General features: G+C 52.9%; 1 protein-coding gene across 1 annotated transcript; it reads right to left on the bottom strand.

Moving 5' to 3' along the window:
• EMX1 (empty spiracles homeobox 1) lies at positions 1-18,798 on the bottom strand. Its single transcript, XM_066267377.1, has 3 exons — positions 17,943-18,798; positions 12,017-12,201; positions 1-2,603 (listed from the first exon to the last, which is right to left on the bottom strand). The coding sequence occupies exons 1-3, from the start codon at positions 18,463-18,465 to the stop codon at positions 2,436-2,438; spliced, it is 876 nt and encodes a 291-aa protein (XP_066123474.1). The 5' UTR covers positions 18,466-18,798; the 3' UTR covers positions 1-2,435.
• Between the last annotated feature and the right edge of the window lie 782 nt (positions 18,799-19,580).

The following is a 19,580-nucleotide window of genomic DNA, read 5'->3' as shown; positions in this document are numbered from 1 at the left end:
ACACCAATATTTACCGTCTGCAGGAAGAGGCACAACATGGGGGGTGGATGGGAGTGCTTGGTACTCCTGCCCCGCCCCCAGCAGGCCTGGCCTAGGAAGATTGGCAGGTTTCCTTGGGTCTTTTCCAGCTCTTTATATGTATGACAGGGGATGCTCTGCTGTGATCTTCTTGTACCCTTCCCCCAACAAGTGAGAATCTTGAGAGGAATAGCTCACCCATTCCTCTGCCCCCTACTAGTGCCAAAGGATGCCTCCTCTCTTCATCCTCACCCAACCTGCGTCCCCAGAGCTCATCCCACCTGGCTGACAGTGAAGGAGTGCACCTGAGGTTTAACTTGGACTTATTCAGGATGTGAGGGACGCAGTTTCGTGGTTTATGGGGCAAGGGGCGTTGGAATAGGACACAGCCCTTTGGTTTCTAGTCCCAAGTGAGTCTCAGCAGAAGGACCTTCTGTTTTTGGATCCTTAGGTGTGCCCCTAGGCCACAAGGCTGGGCCTTTGACATCTTTCCAATGACTTTGACATAGATCAAGCCCCTAGGACATTCCAGGCACCAGGAACAGTGTAAGTAAAGGCACAGCTCAGGCAGAACCCATGGCTCACTGAGGAGCAGGGATGACATGGGTGAGACTGAGCAGAGGGTACCGGGAGTGAGGTAGGAGAGGCCAAAGCTGGGGACCTTAGGAAGGGGGAGACAGGGTTCTAACTGGGCTCAAGGGAGAGAACCCTGGCTGTAGCATGGAGGTCCTCCTTTGAAGTGGGCCTCATCCTCAACACCCACACAAACCTCATTATTCCTGTTATTCCTCTCCTCCCCTCCCAATTCCCCAGGAGCCATGTATCCTGTTTCCCAAGGTAGACAAAACCTTGGCCATTTGCCATGGTGGGCAACCCTGCAGAACAGGTGGAGAAATGCTTTGGGTTTGAGGTACTGAGGGGTGTGGAATACAGCAGACAGCTGGTGGCCGGCTCAGTGGGTATGCAGCTCAATGGAGCTCGGCTGGAGGCATGGACGAGGGAGCCAAAGACAAGTCCTGGCACTGGCTGCAGGGCCCCAGGCCAAGGGCACATGGACTGACTCTGGGGTGGACAGAGGTGTCGAGGCAAGCACAAGACTGGGAAGGACTCAGAGGGGCAGAAGGTGTCAGAGGTACCGGATACAGGTAGGGAGGGGTGGGGAGTCAGGAGGGAATGGTCAGAGTTTGGGGTGCAGGTGAAGCCAGGTGAGAGGCCTCTGAGTTTGGCCATAAGGGGGCAGCAGCAACTGACTGTCATCAGCATTAGCAGAAGATTGGGGACCACTTGGGAAGTAAAGAAGTAGAGACAGGACTGGATGTCATAAGGAAGAGGTTAGGAATACAGGTTTTCCTTTTCTAGGATGGAGGAAACCTTGGTGGGTAACAAGCAGGAAAGACAAGGGGACAAATTGAAGGGCAGGTGAACTAAAGAGCGTGGTGTGTCCTGCTTTGGAGCTCTTTCCCAGGCTGGGAGACCCTGAGTCCTTGGGTGAGGGTTGCAGGCTCACACTCAAGCCCTGTCTCTGAAGCTTTCACTTGCACAGGGGTTCTACAGGGACAGGTGAGCATCCTGGTAGGGCCAGGACTTGGGGCTAGGACTGTGAACCTCTGTGAAGGGTGTCCCCTCCACCCAGCCCCCAAAAGCCCCCTTTTCCTCCAATTTCTCCTCGACTGGAGAAGCCACTAGAGTCCCTAAGCATGGGGGATTATGCACATTCTTTTCTCCTCTGACCTACCTGGACCTGACTCTCATTGCTCAACATATTTGCAAAGACCTGAGCATAGCCTCCCTCCTGTACAGGGGTATCCTTCCCTATGTCTAGCCTCAGTTTCTTTTGTGGAGGTGGAGCATCCTGAGAGACCAGGTCAATAACCAGCAAAGGAAAGGAGTTAATAAATTGAGCCTCCAAGCCCCCTCGCCCAGGCTCCCAGGCCCTGAACACGCTTGTGCTGGCAGTCCCCACTGGCCCCAGAACCCGATTCCACCACCCCAGGCTCACAGCTCGGGGGTTGGAGCTGGTTGCCTGTGTCATTAAGAGAGAGACTTTTATTGTTCCCATAGGGAAGGGAAACACAGGGGATCACTAAGAGCTACAGTGGGTGCCTGAAAAATAAATTAAAACAGAAATGCTTCAAAACAAAAATAAGAGAGAAATGGAGAATGGCTGGGAGGCAGCAGTGGCTGTCGGCCTGCCCAGGCAGGCAGGCAGGCTCTCCAAGGAGAAGGCGAAGCAGTCCCAGGCCTCAGCCAGCCCATTTCTTGTCCCTCTGTCAGTGGTAGCCCCAGGTTCCAAGCCCTATGGGGCTGTGATGTGACCGCAGCCTGACCGGGGAGTGGCCAGAGTCCAGCTGGGCCCATCCACAGGCCTGGCCGGCAGTGAGCAGCACTCTGCCCTCATGGATTCATGGCTACCCACCCTAGTCATTGGAGGTGACATCGATGTCCTCCCCGTTGGCCTGCTTGGTGGCAATGCGCCACCGGTTGATGTGGTGGGAGCCCTTCTTCTTCTGCTCGGACTCGGGCCCCTCCTCCTCCAGCTTCTGCCGCTTGTACTTTGTCCTCCGGTTCTGGAACCACACCTTCACCTGGGCCAGGGAGGGAGGGGCACAGGTGAGAAACACCCAGGAGGCCCCCAGAGCAGCCACAGGGGCTTCAGCACTCCTGCCAACCAGCGGCCAAGATGAGAGCCAGACGGAGAAACCAAGACCAGGATCCTTTTCCCTGGCCAGCTGCCACCGTTAGGGCTAGAGAGGACACAGTGGACCAGAGAGGGCTGGTTTCCTGTCCCTTTTAACAGAGGGAAGGGAGGGTCATGGAGTTGCTGAGCATCCTGTAGCCACAGCACAACAGAGAGGGAGGTCCAGGCTCTGGAGCCTGGCAGACCTGGGACTCTACCAGTTTCTAGAGAAGAGATAATAATCACCTCTCCACAGGGTTAATGGAGGCAGAAATGAGAGAACATATAAAGCTATCACGTGCTCCGTCTGTCCGCTCCTCCTGACCACACAATTTTATACTTGGCTTGCTGAGCCAGGCCAGACCAGACCATTCTGAGTCAGTGGCAGGAGCCTGGCTGATCCTCTTCTAAGTCCCTTCCCTTCTCTGGGCTTAAATCTCTCCTCTATAGGAAAAATGCTTTCTGGGGCCCTTGCAGTTCCAGGGTACCTCCTGGGCTTTTGCTCTAGAGGGCCTCTGGGGAAGGTGGTGCAGAGAGGGCAGGGTTACGAAGCATGGATGGTTTCCTGGAAATGACAGCACATTTGAAAGCAGCTAGGGCGATCTGTGGAACCTGTGCTCATGGCCAGTGGTAAGCTGTGTGTGGATTGATGGTGAGGACCTTGGCTTGGGGTAGGAGCAGTGATTGCTGAGGAGAGATCCCTGAGTCCTGGGCAGGGCCAAGGGCAGTCCTCAGAAGGACAACCTGTCCAGCCCCGACTCCCTGAGAATGGGTGAAAGGAACAGGTCTTTGCCATAAAGCCAGGCAATGGCAGTCAAGAGCAGGCTTGGCACCCAGGCCCGGGGAGCAGTTTTCTGCCCAGGATGCCCCACCCTCACAATCCCCAGACACGCACCTCTGTCCCTTCCATGGAGCCCACCCACCCTGGGGCTCCCCCTAGCCACCCCTCACCGAGGGTTTCCACAGCACCATCTGTCCTGTCCCTGATTTTAGAGCACTAGGATTGGGGGGGGGGCTGGTGCTTGGTGCCAGCAGACTAGCCAGCTAGAGACAGGAAGAGATGAGGGGTCTGGCCTCAGGCAATAAAACAAAGGGAGGGCTTTCTCCCCTCATTTCCAGGGCAAGGTTCAGACCCCTTCCTCACCTGTGTGTCACCTCAGGTAGATGGGGAAGATGGCAGATGTTCTAGGCACAGGGCTTCTGCATTCTATGCTCATCTTTCCTTGGACACAGGGATTGCTGGGCCCTGGGTGGTTCTCAGCATAAAAATTTGGAGGCCAGCCTGGCTCCTGCCCCTCACCCACCCACCCTGGAGCCTGCTGTGACTGTGCCATATAGTAGGTGGGTGAGCTTGCCCTGCCTCCTGTGCAAGGCATGTACATGAGTCACAAGTCACATCTGGATGCTGGCCTGGGGCGGATTCCTAAGAGCCCAAGGGGCTGGCTGAGGACTAGGCATGGCTGGCCTGCTGACAGGATGATCTAGGGCAACCCTGGGCAGCACTAGGGACAGAGGGCCCCTATCTGTTCCTTCTCCCTCTCACACATTCCCATGACTCCTTCCTAGAAGGAGACCTGCCTACAGTAGGATGGACCCAGCCTACTACCCTTGCCTAGACTCACTGGTCCAAGGGAGGAAGGCTTCAGTGGTGGAGCTTCAGATACAGGGACTGCTTCCTGGCACACCCAAATGAAAGGTGATTCTGAATATTTTCTCCAGGAAAATAACTGGTGTCAAAGAGGCAGCCTTCTAGAAACAGGGCCAGGAACCCTCTCCCCAGGCAGGCTGGCTATCTTCTGAACAGCCTTGGGCTGAGTGTCCAGATGCTGTTTACAAAGACTGTACTAACACGGGGATGCTTATGACTTAGTAATAGTAGTGAAAATGGCAGGATGCACAGTTTGGGCACAGTATTATGACAACCATTGAAAAACAAAATCTATGCATGGGGGAAAAAAGACTAGAAGAATATGTACCCAACATTTGGACAACTTTTCTTTCTTCTTTCCACTTCCCTGAACTTTCTTTAATGCATTACTGATAACAATTAATAATTATTTTTTACTTGGAAAATAAAAGGAACTGGGCTCTGAGTGTAATAGGAAATAAGAGTGACACCTATGACCTCTCCAATCCAGCGGGACAACTCTGGGGTCACCCCAGAGCCCCTTCCCTAGAGGACAAAGGGCCTAGAAAGGAACCAGGACACATTGTGTGGCTGCCAGCTCTGTGGGAGCCAGCCTTAGGAGGCTGTGCTTCTTCTGTACCCGTTCCCCCACCACACCCCCACACCTTTCTCTAAGTCCCAAAGGCACAGTTAGGATATTGGCTGGAGGAAGCCCTCACCCGTCTCTGACCCCTGGGAGTTTGACAAGAGAGGTTCCTTCTGGTCTCCCAAGTCCCTACCTCAGTGATCTGAGTTTTTTTGATAAACCACACTCTTCCAAGAGTCTCTGTTTTGACCTGAGTTACCCCACCTGAAATGCTCTTACTTAGTTCTTCAAACCCTGCTCAGATGTTCTGAAACTGGACCTGCCCCATCACCTATCTGTATTTCCTTAGCATTTTCCTATTTCAGTAATGGTGACCCCAGCAGTGCGCTAATTTATTTGCTCAAACCTGTCTCCTCACTGGGCTATGAGAACCTGGAGAACCAAAGCAGGGAGTTAGTCTGCTCTGGAGTCCTAGTGGACACATTTCAGGTCTGTTCAGCCAGCTGGCCAGAGAGATGAGGTGACCCAGCCTTATGCTCTAGGCCAGACCTGGAAAACAGGAGAAAGTCGATGGCAGAGGGATTGTGGTCTAATTAGTAAAGGGGTTTAGAAAGTGCTAATTGCTGAAGAGACAGGATCTTCTTTTGGCTTAGTTCAGTGGACACTTCTTCAAGATGGTCATTTTTTTTGAGAGACAGACAGAGACAGGCAGGAAGGGAGAGAGATGAGAAACATCAACTCAGTTGCATCACTTGGTTGTTCATTGATTGTTTTCTCATATGTGCCTCGATTGGGGGGGGGGGCTACAGCTAAGCAAGTGACCTATTCCAGTGACCTTGGGCTTCAAGCCAGTGACCTTTGGGCTCAAGCCAACAACCATGGGATCTTGTCTATGATCCTATGCTCAAGTCGGTGATCTGACTCTCAAGCTGGTAAGCCCATGCTCAAGCTGGATGAGCCTGCACTCAAGCCGGTGACCTTGGGGTTTCAAACCTGGGTCCTCATGTCCCTGGTTAATGCTCTATCCACTATGCCACCACCGGTCAGGCCAAGACTGTCAATTCTTAATTCTCCATGTTGTGGATTGTATTAACCACTTATAGGGGCAAGTTGAGGGAGGGAGACTTATTGTTGGAGGACAAGGGTCAGTTTGAGTTAGGCTGGATGAAGAAGATGAAACTGCTCTGGAAGAACGAATGAATGAATCAAACAGTCAATGCATTAGCAGAGTAATCAATTTATGCATTAATGAACAAAGGCGCCTGACCTGTGGTGGCGCAGTGGATAAAGCGTCGACCTGGAAATGCTGAGGTCGCCGGTTCGAAACCCTGGGCTTGCCTGATCAAGGCACATATGGGAGTTGATGCTTCCAGCTCCTCCCCCCTGTCTCTCTCTTCTCTCTCTCTCTCTCCTCTCTAAAATGAATTTTTAAAAAAAGAAAGAAAAAAAAGAAAAAAAATAATGAACAAAGGCATGCATGTATTGATGCATGAGTGAATGGACAAATGAACTAAAAAGCATGCAAACTACATCTCCAGCCAATATTTCAGACTTAACTCTGAAATAATCTTCTGTCTGAATGAACCAGCTGTGGATCCCTTCTTTTCCACCACTCCCAACCTTAGCTCACCCAAGTGGAAGGGTCTGGGACTCCTGGGCCCTGCACACTTTCAGGTGAATACCTGTTCTCTCCTCAAGGAGTTCAAATAGCCTTATTAAGGGGTATTTGAGTTTTGTAACTTTAATACAAAAAGTTCTTCCTTCTGTCCTACTGTTCCCTCTTCTGCTTTAATTTAAGCCTGTATCCTCCTCAGGCACAGAGAAAGTCCTCAGACAAGATAGAGGCTTGGAGACATAAATCAAGCCCCTTCCCCAACCTGCTTTCCTCCCATCCTCTCACTTTGTGGGACAGACACAGGATGAGGGGTCCATTTGATCATGCGAGCTGCCCCCACTCACAAGGCCAAGCCCACTGCCATGGCAAACTCAGTTCTCACCCCCTTAAACTGAGATCGCCTTTGACGCCCCCCCCCCCCAACCACAGCCCTAACTCTTCCTAAGCCTTCTTGTCTCCTCTCAGACCAGCCTAGATGCTTCCCTCACTCTTAGGTGAATCAACCGTGTAGGTCTCCCCTGACCTCCCTCAGCACAGTCCCATCACTTCAAGGGGACTCTAGTTGTCCCCCTTGATGCAAAGTGTGCATATCCTACAAGTGTGCACACTTTGTTTTTAGGTCCCACTACTAACTGAGGAATCTCCAAGGCCAAGGACCACATTTCTGCACCCTTTCCCTTCACAATCAGCTAAACTTAAAGCCAGGGAAGGTCAAGAGACACCTGCTGAACTGTTCAGAGCAGGAGGGTCAGCTGGAAACACAGACCAACTGATCAGCCTGGAGCAACGGAATGCTTTCTCTCATCTCCCTAAAATGACTGTGCCCCCTCACATGCAAGCTACATTCCATGCTATATGATGGCTTGCCAGCATCTGATATGTACATATGATATCACCTGACCTTAGGGATCAATAACACTAAGCCTATATGTGCCCCATATTGTGGGAACACGATGTTACACACACCCATTATGCACACGCAAACACACACACTCATTTGCACTTGTGGCTCTCATCTGACCTAGCCACCAGGACTAAACTTAAGTGGGCATCATCCATGTAGACTCCAGGGCTATACCACAGCAGTGAGGAGAAAGTGATTAGAGCCAGAACGGAGAAGAGCCTGGGGCTCCTCCTTCCACCTTCTGAATAAACCCACCATCATCCCAGCACCCTACCCCAACCACACATGCAGCCCTGCCCCAGCAAAGAAGCTCAGGGTGCCCACCTCCTGACACTCCATGCTAAAGCTTTGGGTATACAGAGACACCTGATCTCTGGATTAAGATCTGCACACTGATTTGCCTAACCTTACCAAAAGCTTTATCCATGGATAAAACCAGATCTTCTAGATCAACAATCTAGAAGAAAGTGCAAGGGAAAGATAGAAAACAGAGGGGCAGGGAACAGTGACAGCAGAGAGCAAGGGGAATGACAGATAAATTAACATATGGCTATGTGTACCATTAAGAGAAGTCTGCCCATTCATTCATCACATGTTTATGGATTATCTACTCCTTACTGGTCACTAAGCTGGGCCCTGGAGTACAATGAGAAATAGGAAGACTTGGCCTCTGCCTCCCAGAGCCAAGATGCTCAGGCTGGCTGTTCATCAAAACTTTTCCTGGGTCCCATCCTGAAACTCCTAAGAGAATTCTGAGTAGAGCCGAGGAATCAATATTTTAAAATTTCTTTGTGAGATAGAGACAGCCTATCAACAGACTGATATATTTGGACATGGCAGATGATTAAACAACAGCAAAGTTCACTTAATATTTTGATATGTGGGAGATATACTGTGAGCTCTGAGGACTTATATGAAGGATTATACACAGAGAAGTAGAATATAGATGCAGAAACTCAGGTTGGAAAGAACCCTGGAGTTAATTTAATTCAGTCCTTTTTTTTTTTTTTTTTAGATTTTATTTTATTAATTTTAGAGAAAGGAGAGAGAGAAAAAAAGAAAGAGGGGGCAGAGGAGTAGGAAACATCAACTTGTAGTAGTTGCTTCTTGTATGTGCCTTGACTGGACAAGCCCAGGGTTTTGAACCAGTGACCTTAGCATTCCAGGTCGATGCTTTATCCACCACAGGTCAGGCCTGATTTTATTCAGCCTTACAAATACAGCAGCTGAGGCCCAGAAAGAAGACAAAGCTGGGACTGATGATGATAGATTACCATTAGCAGATGTAGGAATATACTATCTTTGTCAGTTGCTAAGTAGATCTATAGAGAGGGAAGTTTGAGGTGAATGGTAAGTATGCAGAAGATAAAACAAAATAGACGATACAGAGATCACCAACAGTTGGGTAAATAGGAGTTATTGTTAGGAAGAACACTATAATTAATAGAAATCAGGAAATATAAATTAATTGGCTTTGGGAGGCAGTATAATGAGAGCAGACATAAGTACATGGCTAGATATAAAACAGCTATCTGTGAAGGATAGATTAGAGAGTTCTGAGAGAAAACTATAGATATTGACAGCAGAAGTAAACGGCAGGGGGCTGATGGGAGCCACTGATGCTTGACAAGTAGCTGATAGCTGGAAATGAGGTTAGCTTGCCTGGTAAATACTGTAAGATGGAGCGTTGATTAGTTAATGATATAACATAGGCCCAAATGATAAGTTAGGAGAAGGACAGAAAGACAGCTCTGATGATAAAGGAGACTGGACGTAGCAGAAAGAACGGACTGAGTCAGGAAGCCCAGATTTGGATCTTATTATAATATTATCTTGATATATTACTTCAAATAAAGGGAAGGAAGTACCGGGGATAAGAATTGATGTTATTTGAGTTAATATGAAGTGCCTTTAATCCTTAAACAACATATTTTCTGGAGGAGATAAATGGAACTCAGAGAGGCTGAGTACTTCACCCAAGGGTCACACAGTCAGTGAGCAAGGAGGCAAATAGTGAAACTGCATCTGCCTGCCTGGGAGCTCTGCTCAGTCGCCACCTCGGAGTCCCATGGAGAGACAGCCTCGACATGCAGCTTTCTCAGGCCCAAACCTCCTGTGGTTCTACTACTATTTTTTGCTCCATATGCTAAAACCAGCTCACTTATATAGATGGAACAATATTAGATATGAGTTTTAATAGGGAAGCTTTTAAATAAGTTTGTTTTAAATGTAAGTCTTACAATGAAAATGAAAGAATCATATTTACTAACTGGCATTGTTAGGAGCAAATATTGACAAGCAGCTAGAATCAGCTAAAGAAAGTTAATTAAAAATGCTTTCACTGAGCTAAAAAATCGAAAGTTTAAACAATGACATTATTTCAACAAGTGTTAATCTGTAGGTGGTGGGATCATAAATCCTTTTGTGTTCTTAAAATTTAATAGCTAGTACTTTTTTTTTTTTTTTACAGAGACAGAGAGAGAAAGAGAGAGAGAGAGAATCAGAGAGAGGGACAGACAGGAACGGAGAGAGATGAGAAGCATCAATCATCAGTTTTTCAGTGCGACCTTAGTTGTTCATTGATTGCTTTCTCATATGTGCCTTGACCATGGGCCTTCAGCAGACCGAGTAACCCCTTGCTCTAGCCAGAGACCCTGGGTCCAAGCTAGTGAGCTTTGCTCAAACCAGCTGGCGACCTCGGGGTCTCGAACCTGGGTCCTCCACATCCCAGTCTGACGCTCTATTCACTGCGCCACCGCCTGATCAGCAATAGCTAGTACCTTTTAAATGAAGTTTAACTGTAAACACCATTCTTATTTTTTTCCTTTTTTATAAGGGAATATTTTATAGCTTCATATTCACTTTGAAATATCCCCTAATTTTTGTGAGCAGTATAAAAAAACCCCATAGGTTTTGTTTGTTTGTGACAGAGACAGAGACAGAGAGAGGGACAGACAGACAGGAAGGGAGAGAGATGAGAAGCATCAATTCTTCGTTGCAAAGCAAATGAGCCCGCGCTCAAGTCGACAACCTTGGGGTTTCGAACCTGGGTCCTCTGCGTCCCAGTCGACACTCCATCCACTGCACCACCCCCTGGTCAGGCTGTAAACACCATTCTTAAATCGATTCCTTGTTTCAGACAAGTTTAAAATGCTGTTTGCTGGGAAAGGGGAAGGGATATTATTTTATGAACGTGTTAAAAAAAATCTTCCTTTAAAATGTATTTAGAATTAACTCCGTTGTTTTGTAAGCTTTATCTCTACGGATGGAACAGCTCAGCTAGCAAATCTGGAGGGAAATACAGGTCCTTTAGCGGAGACAGGAGCAAGGCATTGATTAAGTGGGGTATCAGACAGGACGATGGTACTGTAGATACTAAAATGCGACGGGAGGATGAGCGGGTGGAGTCAGCGGGCCGCAGGGAGCTGGGGACTCAGGGTTTGGACTCCCCCACTAAGCCCCCTTCCTGCTCTCACTGCTCTCCGGAGACCCCAGGCTGCCCCCTCAGCCCTGCCCAGCACCTTCTCACTAAGGTGGAGGGTGGCACGGGGTAGGCGTGGAGAAGCACAGGAGAGCGAGCGGAGGATGAAGCGCTAGGTCAGCTTGCAGACCTCTTCTTTGGAAATCGGGGAGCTGACAAGGACGGAAGGGAGCAGGGCTTCTGAGGCCCCTCCAGCGAGTCGTGCTCAAGCGGACCGAAAGCTCAGGCAGTGCTCCCGTGCACGTTTACTTGTGGCAAAGTCTTTTCTTTAAAAAAAAAAAAAAAAATCTGCTTCCTTATAACTCCCATCTACTACTTTAAATTTAAAAAAGAAATGATCAATTACAAAAATACGTGATAATTGTCATTTTACCCAGTCCGAACCCTCCGGCAGGGGAGCTGACCCTCTCCCCAGCTCAGCCGCCCTTCTATCCAGCCCCTGGGTGCCCGGAGTTTGTCTCCCACCATCCCGGGCCCTCAGGTGCTGCGCGCTCCCAGCCCCACTTCCCACGGTTCCCGCGGGCTGTGCGGGGCTCGGGGCCGCCCTCCGGCCCCAGGCAGGGCTGGCCGCTCCCAGCGCACCCCGGTCTCTGACCTTCCTGCTGGGCGCGCACAGGGCTTCTCCCCCTGCCGGCCCGCTGGGCAGCGAGGCCTCCGCTGGCGCTACCGTGAGCCGCAGAGCCCCGCGGGGAAGGCCCGGGCGGCCCGAAACCCGGAGCGCCGGGGAGCGGCGGGGGAGGGGTCAGGGTCTGACCCAGCGCCGTGCTGGCCGCGCCCCCGAGGCTGCCCGGCGTGGGGCGTGGGGCGTGGCGGGGGCCGCGGACGACCCGGTGCTTCCTACGGACTCTGGGAGCAGACTCGGGATAAGACTCGATTCCCCTCCTGGCGAGTCCTTAGAACCTGATTAGTTAAAACACTGCGGCCTCCGCCAGGCGAGACGCCGTCGGAGGTCTGGGGCCCGGGGCCCTGAGGACAGGCCGGGGGAGCGCTGCGCGGGGGCAGGAGAGGGCTCCGGGGACGGTGAGGGACTCCGGCCGCCCCCACCGCCGCGCCCACCTCCACCGGGCTCCGGGGGGAGCGCGGCCGCTCCCGGCGGGGCGGCTGTTACCTGCGTCTCCGAGAGGCTGAGGCTGCCGGCCAGCTGCTTCCGCTCGGCGCCCACCACGTAGTGGTTCTTCTCGAAGGCGCGCTCCAGTCGCAGCAGCTGCGAGGGGGAGAAGGCCGTGCGGATCCGCTTGGGCTTGCGTGCGAAGGGGCCGTGCAGAAGCAGCCCGTCCTGGGGCACCTCGCTCGCTGCTGCCGCGCCGCCGACGCCACACACACGGGTAGACAGAGAGAGGGCGCGTGAGCCGCTGGCCGGCATCTCCGGCTCGCACGCGTACTCCCTCGGGAGCACCGCTACCCTCTCCCATCCTTGACTCCCTCTTTCTCCCCTCTCCTTTTTGCTTCTCCTTCCTTAAGTCCACTCTCCTCCCCAACACCCCCTCACACTCCCAGAGCTACGGGTCCGGTCGGGAGACGAGAAGTGCAGAAGTGCAGTCCGCTGGCCGGGGCCTGGGGAGGCGTCTATCAGCCCAAATCACAGTGCCTGGAGCAACCCAAGAGCCCAAGGTGCGAGAAAAAAACTTAGCTCTGTTTGTCTGCTTGTCCCATTATATCTCCCCCAAAGAGGGACCAAGCGTAGAGAAAGGGCTGTTTGTCCTAACGTGATAAGGTGAACCGTGAAGCTGTTAGGCATCCCCAGGCCAAACACAGATTCAGGAACTAGAAGATAGCCAAGAAAGTCTTTCCTCATACCTGCTTAAACCAGCCTTGCTCAAGCCACTAGCCCTTTGGAAATGTCTACCAACAGGCCCAGGCTTTACCTTGCCAGTAGGTAAAAATAGGCCAGTGGTAAAAAATGGCCAGGCAGCACCTGCAGGTCTAAGGTCAGGCTCTTCTGTCCTTCCCCACCTCTCTCCCTTTACCCCTCGGGTAAAAGCCTCTCTCTACAGGAGGCTCTCACTGCTTTCTGGTGGGAAAAGATCTTGCTTCATCTGTGAATAGTTCTGTGCTAAAGAAACATGTTTATAAATATCTTGATATCATCTTTCTCTCTAATAGATATAGATATATTGGTTTCTGCATGGGTGTTCATAAATATTTGCTCCAGATGGGAGTCTTCTTCTCCCATCCACCATACAGGATTTTCAAAGAGTGTGACTGTCCCTTGGCAAATGTTGGCCATCATGCAGACTCAGCTTTTACATGCAGAAGGAGAGGATGACATTGGACTGGATGAGGCTGAGGTGGTGGGGTCAGGAACTACAAAAGCCAAACAAACTTCCACCCAGAGCCCCAGTCTCTGAGAACTCCCACCCCTACCCCCAGTAGGGCCCTCTCTGGCTTGGTTGCACATGCTAACAGCTCAAAAAAAGCCCTGAAATCACCCACGGGTTCTTGGGCAGTGGCGCATAACAGTCCCCCAGACCCACCAATAACGCAGAGCCCTAGATAGAATATTTTGACTGAGTGAGCTGTCGAGATCGACTGATCCAATGAATTTCTTCAGAAGTGGCCACTGGTTTGACTCAACTTGACCTGTTGTTTTGTTCTTAAGACAATTGTTTGGATCATTCAGCTGAGATCTCCCATCTCTGAAAATACATCTGTAAATGAAACAGGGTTTATATTGAGATGCTGTTGCTAAAACTCTCCAGGTTCATGTCCCTCTGCTGGTGGAAACTGCCTGACATTACTTTCTCCAAGTCCCTGGGCTTCAGACACCACTACAAGCAAACTTTATTGCTGGGGTTTTCTATAGAACAGGGTTTCCTAGCAATGAGGGGCTAGTTCCTGGGGGGAGATAAAAGTCCTCTGACTGAGAGAAGCCACTAATTTTCAGTCATCTTATCCATTTCAAGTGGTTGGATCTGTGCTTCTACAAAAGGGAGGGGAGTCACATCATAGTAAGATGGAGGGGGACAGCCTACCCATGGGGCCCTTCAATATGGAGCAGGCCCAGGATTCTAGGTAAGGCCTGACTGAAGAAAGAGACGTTTAATTTGTGGTAGTGGAGGGGATAGATGATCAGAGAGGTGGTCTGACAGAGAGGGGTAAGAGAGAAAGAAAGGAAGAGCCTTATCCAGGTAGGAAAAAGAATTAAGGTCTCAAGTGTGGGCAAGAGAGAGGTGGGAGAGGTGTGTGGGAAGCAGATACTTCTTGTTGATGTTAAAATAAATTGCTTCAAAAAATAACACCATTCTGAACACAGGTCAAGTCCGAACAGGAGTTTCCGCTGGACAAATGAGCTGGAGAGGAAGAGAGAAAGCCTAGCTTCTCCCAGCATTTGCAGGGTTTGGCTCCAGTGGCTAGACTGGCCCTGGCTGGTCAGAAGTGAGGTGGCAGCAGAGAGACTGCAGATCTGAGTGAATGGGAGGTAGAGGTGTGAAGGGCAGTACGTGGCGGAAGAGGCAGGACACAGAGTGTGTGCCTTGATGGCTGTTTTATAAGGTTGTAGTTTGTGTCAGTCCCTTCTGTGGTGGAGTTCTCTCTGTTTGTGTTTATAAATCCAAAGTGGAGGATCGAAGCAACAGGCTTCGCTGTCATTCTGACACACACATGTCCACTTGCCACCAGTCTGGCTATTTTAGGGGAAAGCTAGGTTGCTTGGGGCCTGCCTCACTGAGAGAATGGCCCCAGTTCACTGTCATGTCCTGTCAGGGAGGACAGCATGTATCTGCAGTCTGTTCACATGCATGTACAGAAACAGAGGGGTCCTTTTGATCCAACCACAAAGAAGCAGGAGGCAGGAAATTTTTTCAAGATGCTGATAAGTGATGACAAAATAAGCAGGGTTTTCCCTGTAAGAAAGAGGATGTTTAGTACAAAATTAACCATCCTGAGAAACGGATCAATAGCTACATCTTTATGTAAGGACACGGGTGGTTTGTTGCTTTAGGTACCTATGTGCAAGGGCCCATCTCACTCTGACCTGTGGGTGGGGGGCCTCAACCACCCCTAGGACGACTTCAGTTTCCCGTATTTGGAGTACAAGGTCAGAACAAGCTTGGGACTGTGGTGTGGCCTGTTTTGATCCCGTAATTCTGAGTTGTGAGAGTGGGCTGTCAGTTTCAGATAAGGACAGGTGAGAAAGTAAAAAGCGACTGGCTTAGCCGTCCCTGGAGCTAGGAACTGAACCCCACCCAGTCCCGTTTTCCTCCAGTCTCTCTCTGCGGGCCACATCAAGGCACTGGCTAGGAGTTAGCAGTAGAGACTCCCAAGGAGGAAGCAACTGGAGGTGGAAGCAAGGGATCTGAAGGGCCCAGGGCTGAGCTGCAGAACCTTCAGCAGAGGCCTCGGAGGTCCCGGGGCTTTAGGCCTGATGACGGGCGGAGAAGCCTGGGGCTACCAGAGGGAGAGGCTGGCCAGGCAGCGGAGATAACCTCACTCCCTCCCCTCCGGCCGGAACAAAGGCGCTCTTTGAAGCACCGATCCATTACCAACGCTGGTCCCGGAAGGTTGAGTCTCCCAAGCCCCCCCCTCCCACGCTGTTCAGTAGCTAGGAAAGTTCCTGAAGTCCAGGAAACAGCACCGCAGGGCAGCCAACACCTGGTCTCCACTGGCACCTCCCCTCCGGGCCTCGAAAGCTGCCTCCCTCTGCTTCAGGATCCCGCAGCCCAGTTCCGACCATCCCGCGCTGGCTTTTCCTCTTCCGCCGCCTCGCTTAGCGGAGAAGCCGCTGCCCTGAGCAGCCGGACAGGCTGCCGAAGAGAGTGCAGCGTCCTGAACGCAGACACGTCTCTTTTCGTTCCTGTAGGGTTTCATTTCTAGTATTGAAACAGGGCTGAAATGAGCATCGCAGAGACCCGGTTCTCTAGAAAACACGGCGCGGGAAGATTTGGGCCGGCTCGACTCGCAGCCGCGAGCCCTCCGGCACCGCAGGGCACCCCGCCACGGGCGCGCACAGGTCTGCTGCGAGGCTGACCCTCCCGAAATCAAAACGTCTAGGGTTCTCAAGTCGTTCTGTGCCCAACGAATTTCCGAGTTCAAAAATGCAGCCACATTTGGCTCCATTTCCGTATCCTGACACGGTTCTTGAGAGAAAAATCCAAACGTTTTGCAACTCGACAACGTGCCCGCGGGGACTGATAGTTAAGGGAGCAGCGGCAATTTCCAAAAGGAAAATTTTTTTTGCGGAAGATTTGTCCGGCCTAGTCTGGATGGGGATGCTCAGAGCCGGAGCTGGAGCTCTCGAGAGGCCCTCGGCGCCCCAAACCTGGGCGGGAGAGGCCAGAGACAAGGAAGGCGGCTGGGAGGGCATGGGGCACGGGTCCAGAGCCGGGGGCTCCGCGGGGAAAGGCTTTCTGTGGCTGAGCAAAGACCACAGGCTTAGGACCGGCTCTGTCCTCTAGTCCGAGCCGCTAGCCCTTCGCCAGTCCCTCCACCCACCTGGTGCAAAGGTTTAGAAACAGACGCGACTCTCAAATCGGTCCGCGAGCACAGGGTTTAAAGACTCAGGCCCGGAACCGAGCCATGGAGGACGTGGTTTGTTCAGTTTTGAACAAAACTTAATTTTATCAGTAAACATTGATTTTAATTGACAGGTTTTTCGCCCAAATCTCCTGACACCCGTAGGCCTGTTTTCCCCCTGGATGATTTTCTTTGAAATCTTCAGGGGAGATGTGTGTCCACAAAAATTCTTGTTTAAGTAATTACATTCTCTTATTTTGTGGAATCTATTGGATCAGCCCGTCTACTAGCCAGACGGGACTGAGAAAACAGTCTGACAAATTGGGACCCGAGAAAGGCTTCCCGTGAAACAAGCAGCTTAGTTAATGTTTCAAGAGATTTTTTTCTCTTATTATCCAGATAACTGTACCAATTATCCAGTTTATTTTGACTGTGTAGACGGATTTGCCGTCAGATTAGCTCCAGGAACCCAAGCTCTAGCCAAGTCCTTTTCATTTCTTTCACTAAAAGCTGGTTACCTAGCTCGGAGTCATGGAACCTCACGAGGCTGAGGTCCGGTTCTACACTAACAAACTAAAGCCGGAAACTAAAGGAATTACTGCACAAATTAAAGCTACTCGTTTAAAAAAGAAAGAAAGAAAGAAAGAGAGAGAGAGAAAAGAAAAGAAGCAAACTCCAACAAATTCAAGGCAGAAAACTAACTCCAACAAATGCAACTCTTCTTCGGGAAAGTCAGATAATTGAATCGGTGTGTGTGTGTGTGTGCGCGCGCGCGCGCGCGTGTGTAAGGCCAGTGGAAGATCTTCATCAGCAAACCCATTGCCCATAGCGGACTAGGGGGCTCGGAGAGACTGCGACCTTAAAAGCGTTTTGCCCCCGCCCCCTGCCTGGGAGGCGGCCACCGGTTCCCCCACAGCCGGTGGGCTACGAGAGTAGGCAAAAGGCGGAGGAAGCTGGTTTGCTATTGAAACCTTCCTCACCTGCATCCGAGAGGCGCGTGTGACTTGGAGAAGTCGGGCCGAGGTTGCTGAGAAATCTCTCAAGACAGCGGACAACACCATACTGAACATTAACTCTTCAGTTTGCCCTAACCGCTGCCCCTTCTTCACACAGACTGGGGCACGCAAGTGGACTTTGCCCTGCTCGGACGCGCCAGCTAGGGCAGATCCCTGGGAGCTGGTGATGGACGTGCGAGGAAAGTGTGGTCCCAGGTCCAGCCTGGGAAGAGGGAGGGTGTTGGGCACTGCGCTCTCTGGGCTGGGACTGGCTCAGCCTGGAGAGATTAAGGCAGGCCTCCGGGAGGACTGGAAGAGACTTTAAGGATGCTCCCGGGTTTGGCGTCCGGCATCGTAACTGGGAAAACCTGGTAATCGCAACCTGTCTCTCTGGGAGAGGACCTAACGCAGCAAGAAGCACGATGGATCTGGCGCGGGTCTCTCTCCTGGGCTTGGGAATCGGCCTCTGAGGACCCGCAGCCTTCTTGTAACAACTTCCGAACAGCCCCGCGCGCCCCGAGCCTTCTCCGCGTCACCGCAGCGCGGGCGCCGGCCGGCCTCGTAGGCGGGCACAGCGTGGGCACTCACCCTGGAAGCGGTGGCCGAAGAAGCGGTTCCGCAGGACCCAGGGGTAGAAGTGCAGAGGGTCCCGGTGCTGGGCGCCAAAGAAGGAGTGCGGGGGCTGCAGCGGGGAGGCACCCAGCTGGTGCGCCGGGTGCACGGTCAGCGCGGGGTGGTTCATGGCCTCGGGGAACACGAGCTCGGGCCCACCGTAGAGCGAGCGGCCGGCGCCCGCGGCGGCTGCTGCTGCGGCGGCAGGGAAACCGCTCACGAAGGCCGCCTCGGCCACGCCGGGGTGAGGGTAATTGAGCGCCGTGGGCCGGAGCGGCTCCTCCGAGGCAGCGGCCGCCAAGGGATGGGAGCCCCCGCCGCCAGTGCCCCCGCCGGTGCCGCCGTCCTTGGCCACCAAGGACTCAATGGTAAAGCCGCGTTTGGCTGTGGGCTGAAACATGGTCGCGGGCGCCAGAGCCGAGAGATGCAGCCGGGCTCTGGGGAGCGCTCCGCGTCCTGGCGCCGCCGCCGTGCGGGGTGTACTCCCAGCCAGGCACATGCACACACACCAGCACCCCTCACCTCCCCCGTCCGCCCGCCTGCGCTCAGCCCCTGCGGGTGAGCCAGGCGCGGATCCGCGAGGGGCGTGCAAGCCAGAGAACGCGGAGTCGGGCCACCGCGCGCAGCGAGGCGCGCCGGCCTCTGCCCGCGAGCGAGCAGCTCCCGGCGAGTGCACTGGCGCGGACTAGTGCGGTGCTGCGAGCAGTCTCTACGGCCTGGGGGCTGAGCTCGGTCCCCTCCCTTGCGAGTCCAGTCAGGACCGACCCCCGACCCCCGTCCTCCAGCAGTGCCCAGCCCAGCTTCTGCGGCCGCCGCACGGCGAGGCGCGGGTTAGCGGGCACCTGCCCCGCGCTCGCCCATTGGCCGGGGCTCACCTGCCCCAAGGTGGGGGGCGGGGCGGGGCGGGGCGAAGGACCGCGCGTAGGGAAGGAGCCAGCAGTCGGAGGCAAAAACCGGCCTGGAGCCTCAGCGGGGTGATCCCGGCCTACCTCCACCCCGTCGCCGCGGGCATCTTCTCGCTTCTCTGCCCTTTAGCTGAGTCCGGCGGCCGCTGCAACCTGCTCAACGCACGCGATAGCCAAAGAAGGCGGCCGTGGGGCCGGGGGCTTGGGAGAAACTCCAACTCCATTCCCCTGTTTGTAACTCAGTTGAGCCCTCTCCAATTCGTCCTGGGATGTTAAGTTCTTAGACAACTTGGAAACGAATGGAGAGTGGATGTTTAAGGTCCAGCAAATAGGTTCTCCCAAGAAGCAGCTTTTCGCTTTTCTGGCAACCGGACCCTCCAGTTCGCCCACCACTGTCTATTGGGCCGCGACCTCGTTCGTGAAGTTTCGCGTTTTCTGAGTGTCATAGGAGGACAGCTCCAGAAATTGGACACTCAATACTTTTCACGAGGGCCAGGCCCGGGGCAGCGCGAGAGACGCCGCCAGAGCGGTCGCCCTGCAGCTCTTGAGCCGTAGTTCGCGGGACTCGGAAGCACTTTCCTGGCCCAGCCACAGCCACGTGGCCGGCTCGCACGGGGACCGCCGGCTCCAGCGCAGGCAGTTTGCTCCCCTCGCCTCCTCTGGTAGCGGGGGTCAAGTGCAGGCGGCCGGCCAGGCCGGGGCCTCGGCG

This window comes from Saccopteryx bilineata, chromosome 3 (genome assembly GCF_036850765.1).
Source record: "Saccopteryx bilineata isolate mSacBil1 chromosome 3, mSacBil1_pri_phased_curated, whole genome shotgun sequence".
NCBI lineage: Eukaryota > Metazoa > Chordata > Mammalia > Chiroptera > Emballonuridae > Saccopteryx > Saccopteryx bilineata.
The sequence above is the reverse complement of the archived record's forward strand: the minus strand, read 5'-3'. Positions and strand labels throughout refer to the sequence as shown.

Bases quoted from the DNA above. Each gene is read 5' to 3' on its own strand.
- EMX1 (XM_066267377.1), bottom strand. From the start codon at position 18,465: ATGTGCCTGGCTGGGAGTACACCCCGCACGGCGGCGGCGCCAGGACGC. The intron at 12,202-17,942 runs GTGAGTGCCCAC...GCGCGGCAGCAG, and splicing joins CTTCGGCCACCGCTTCCAGG to CGAGCGAGGTGCCCCAGGAC. The intron at 2,604-12,016 runs GTAACAGCCGCC...TCCCTGGCCCAG, and splicing joins TCAGCCTCTCGGAGACGCAG to GTGAAGGTGTGGTTCCAGAA.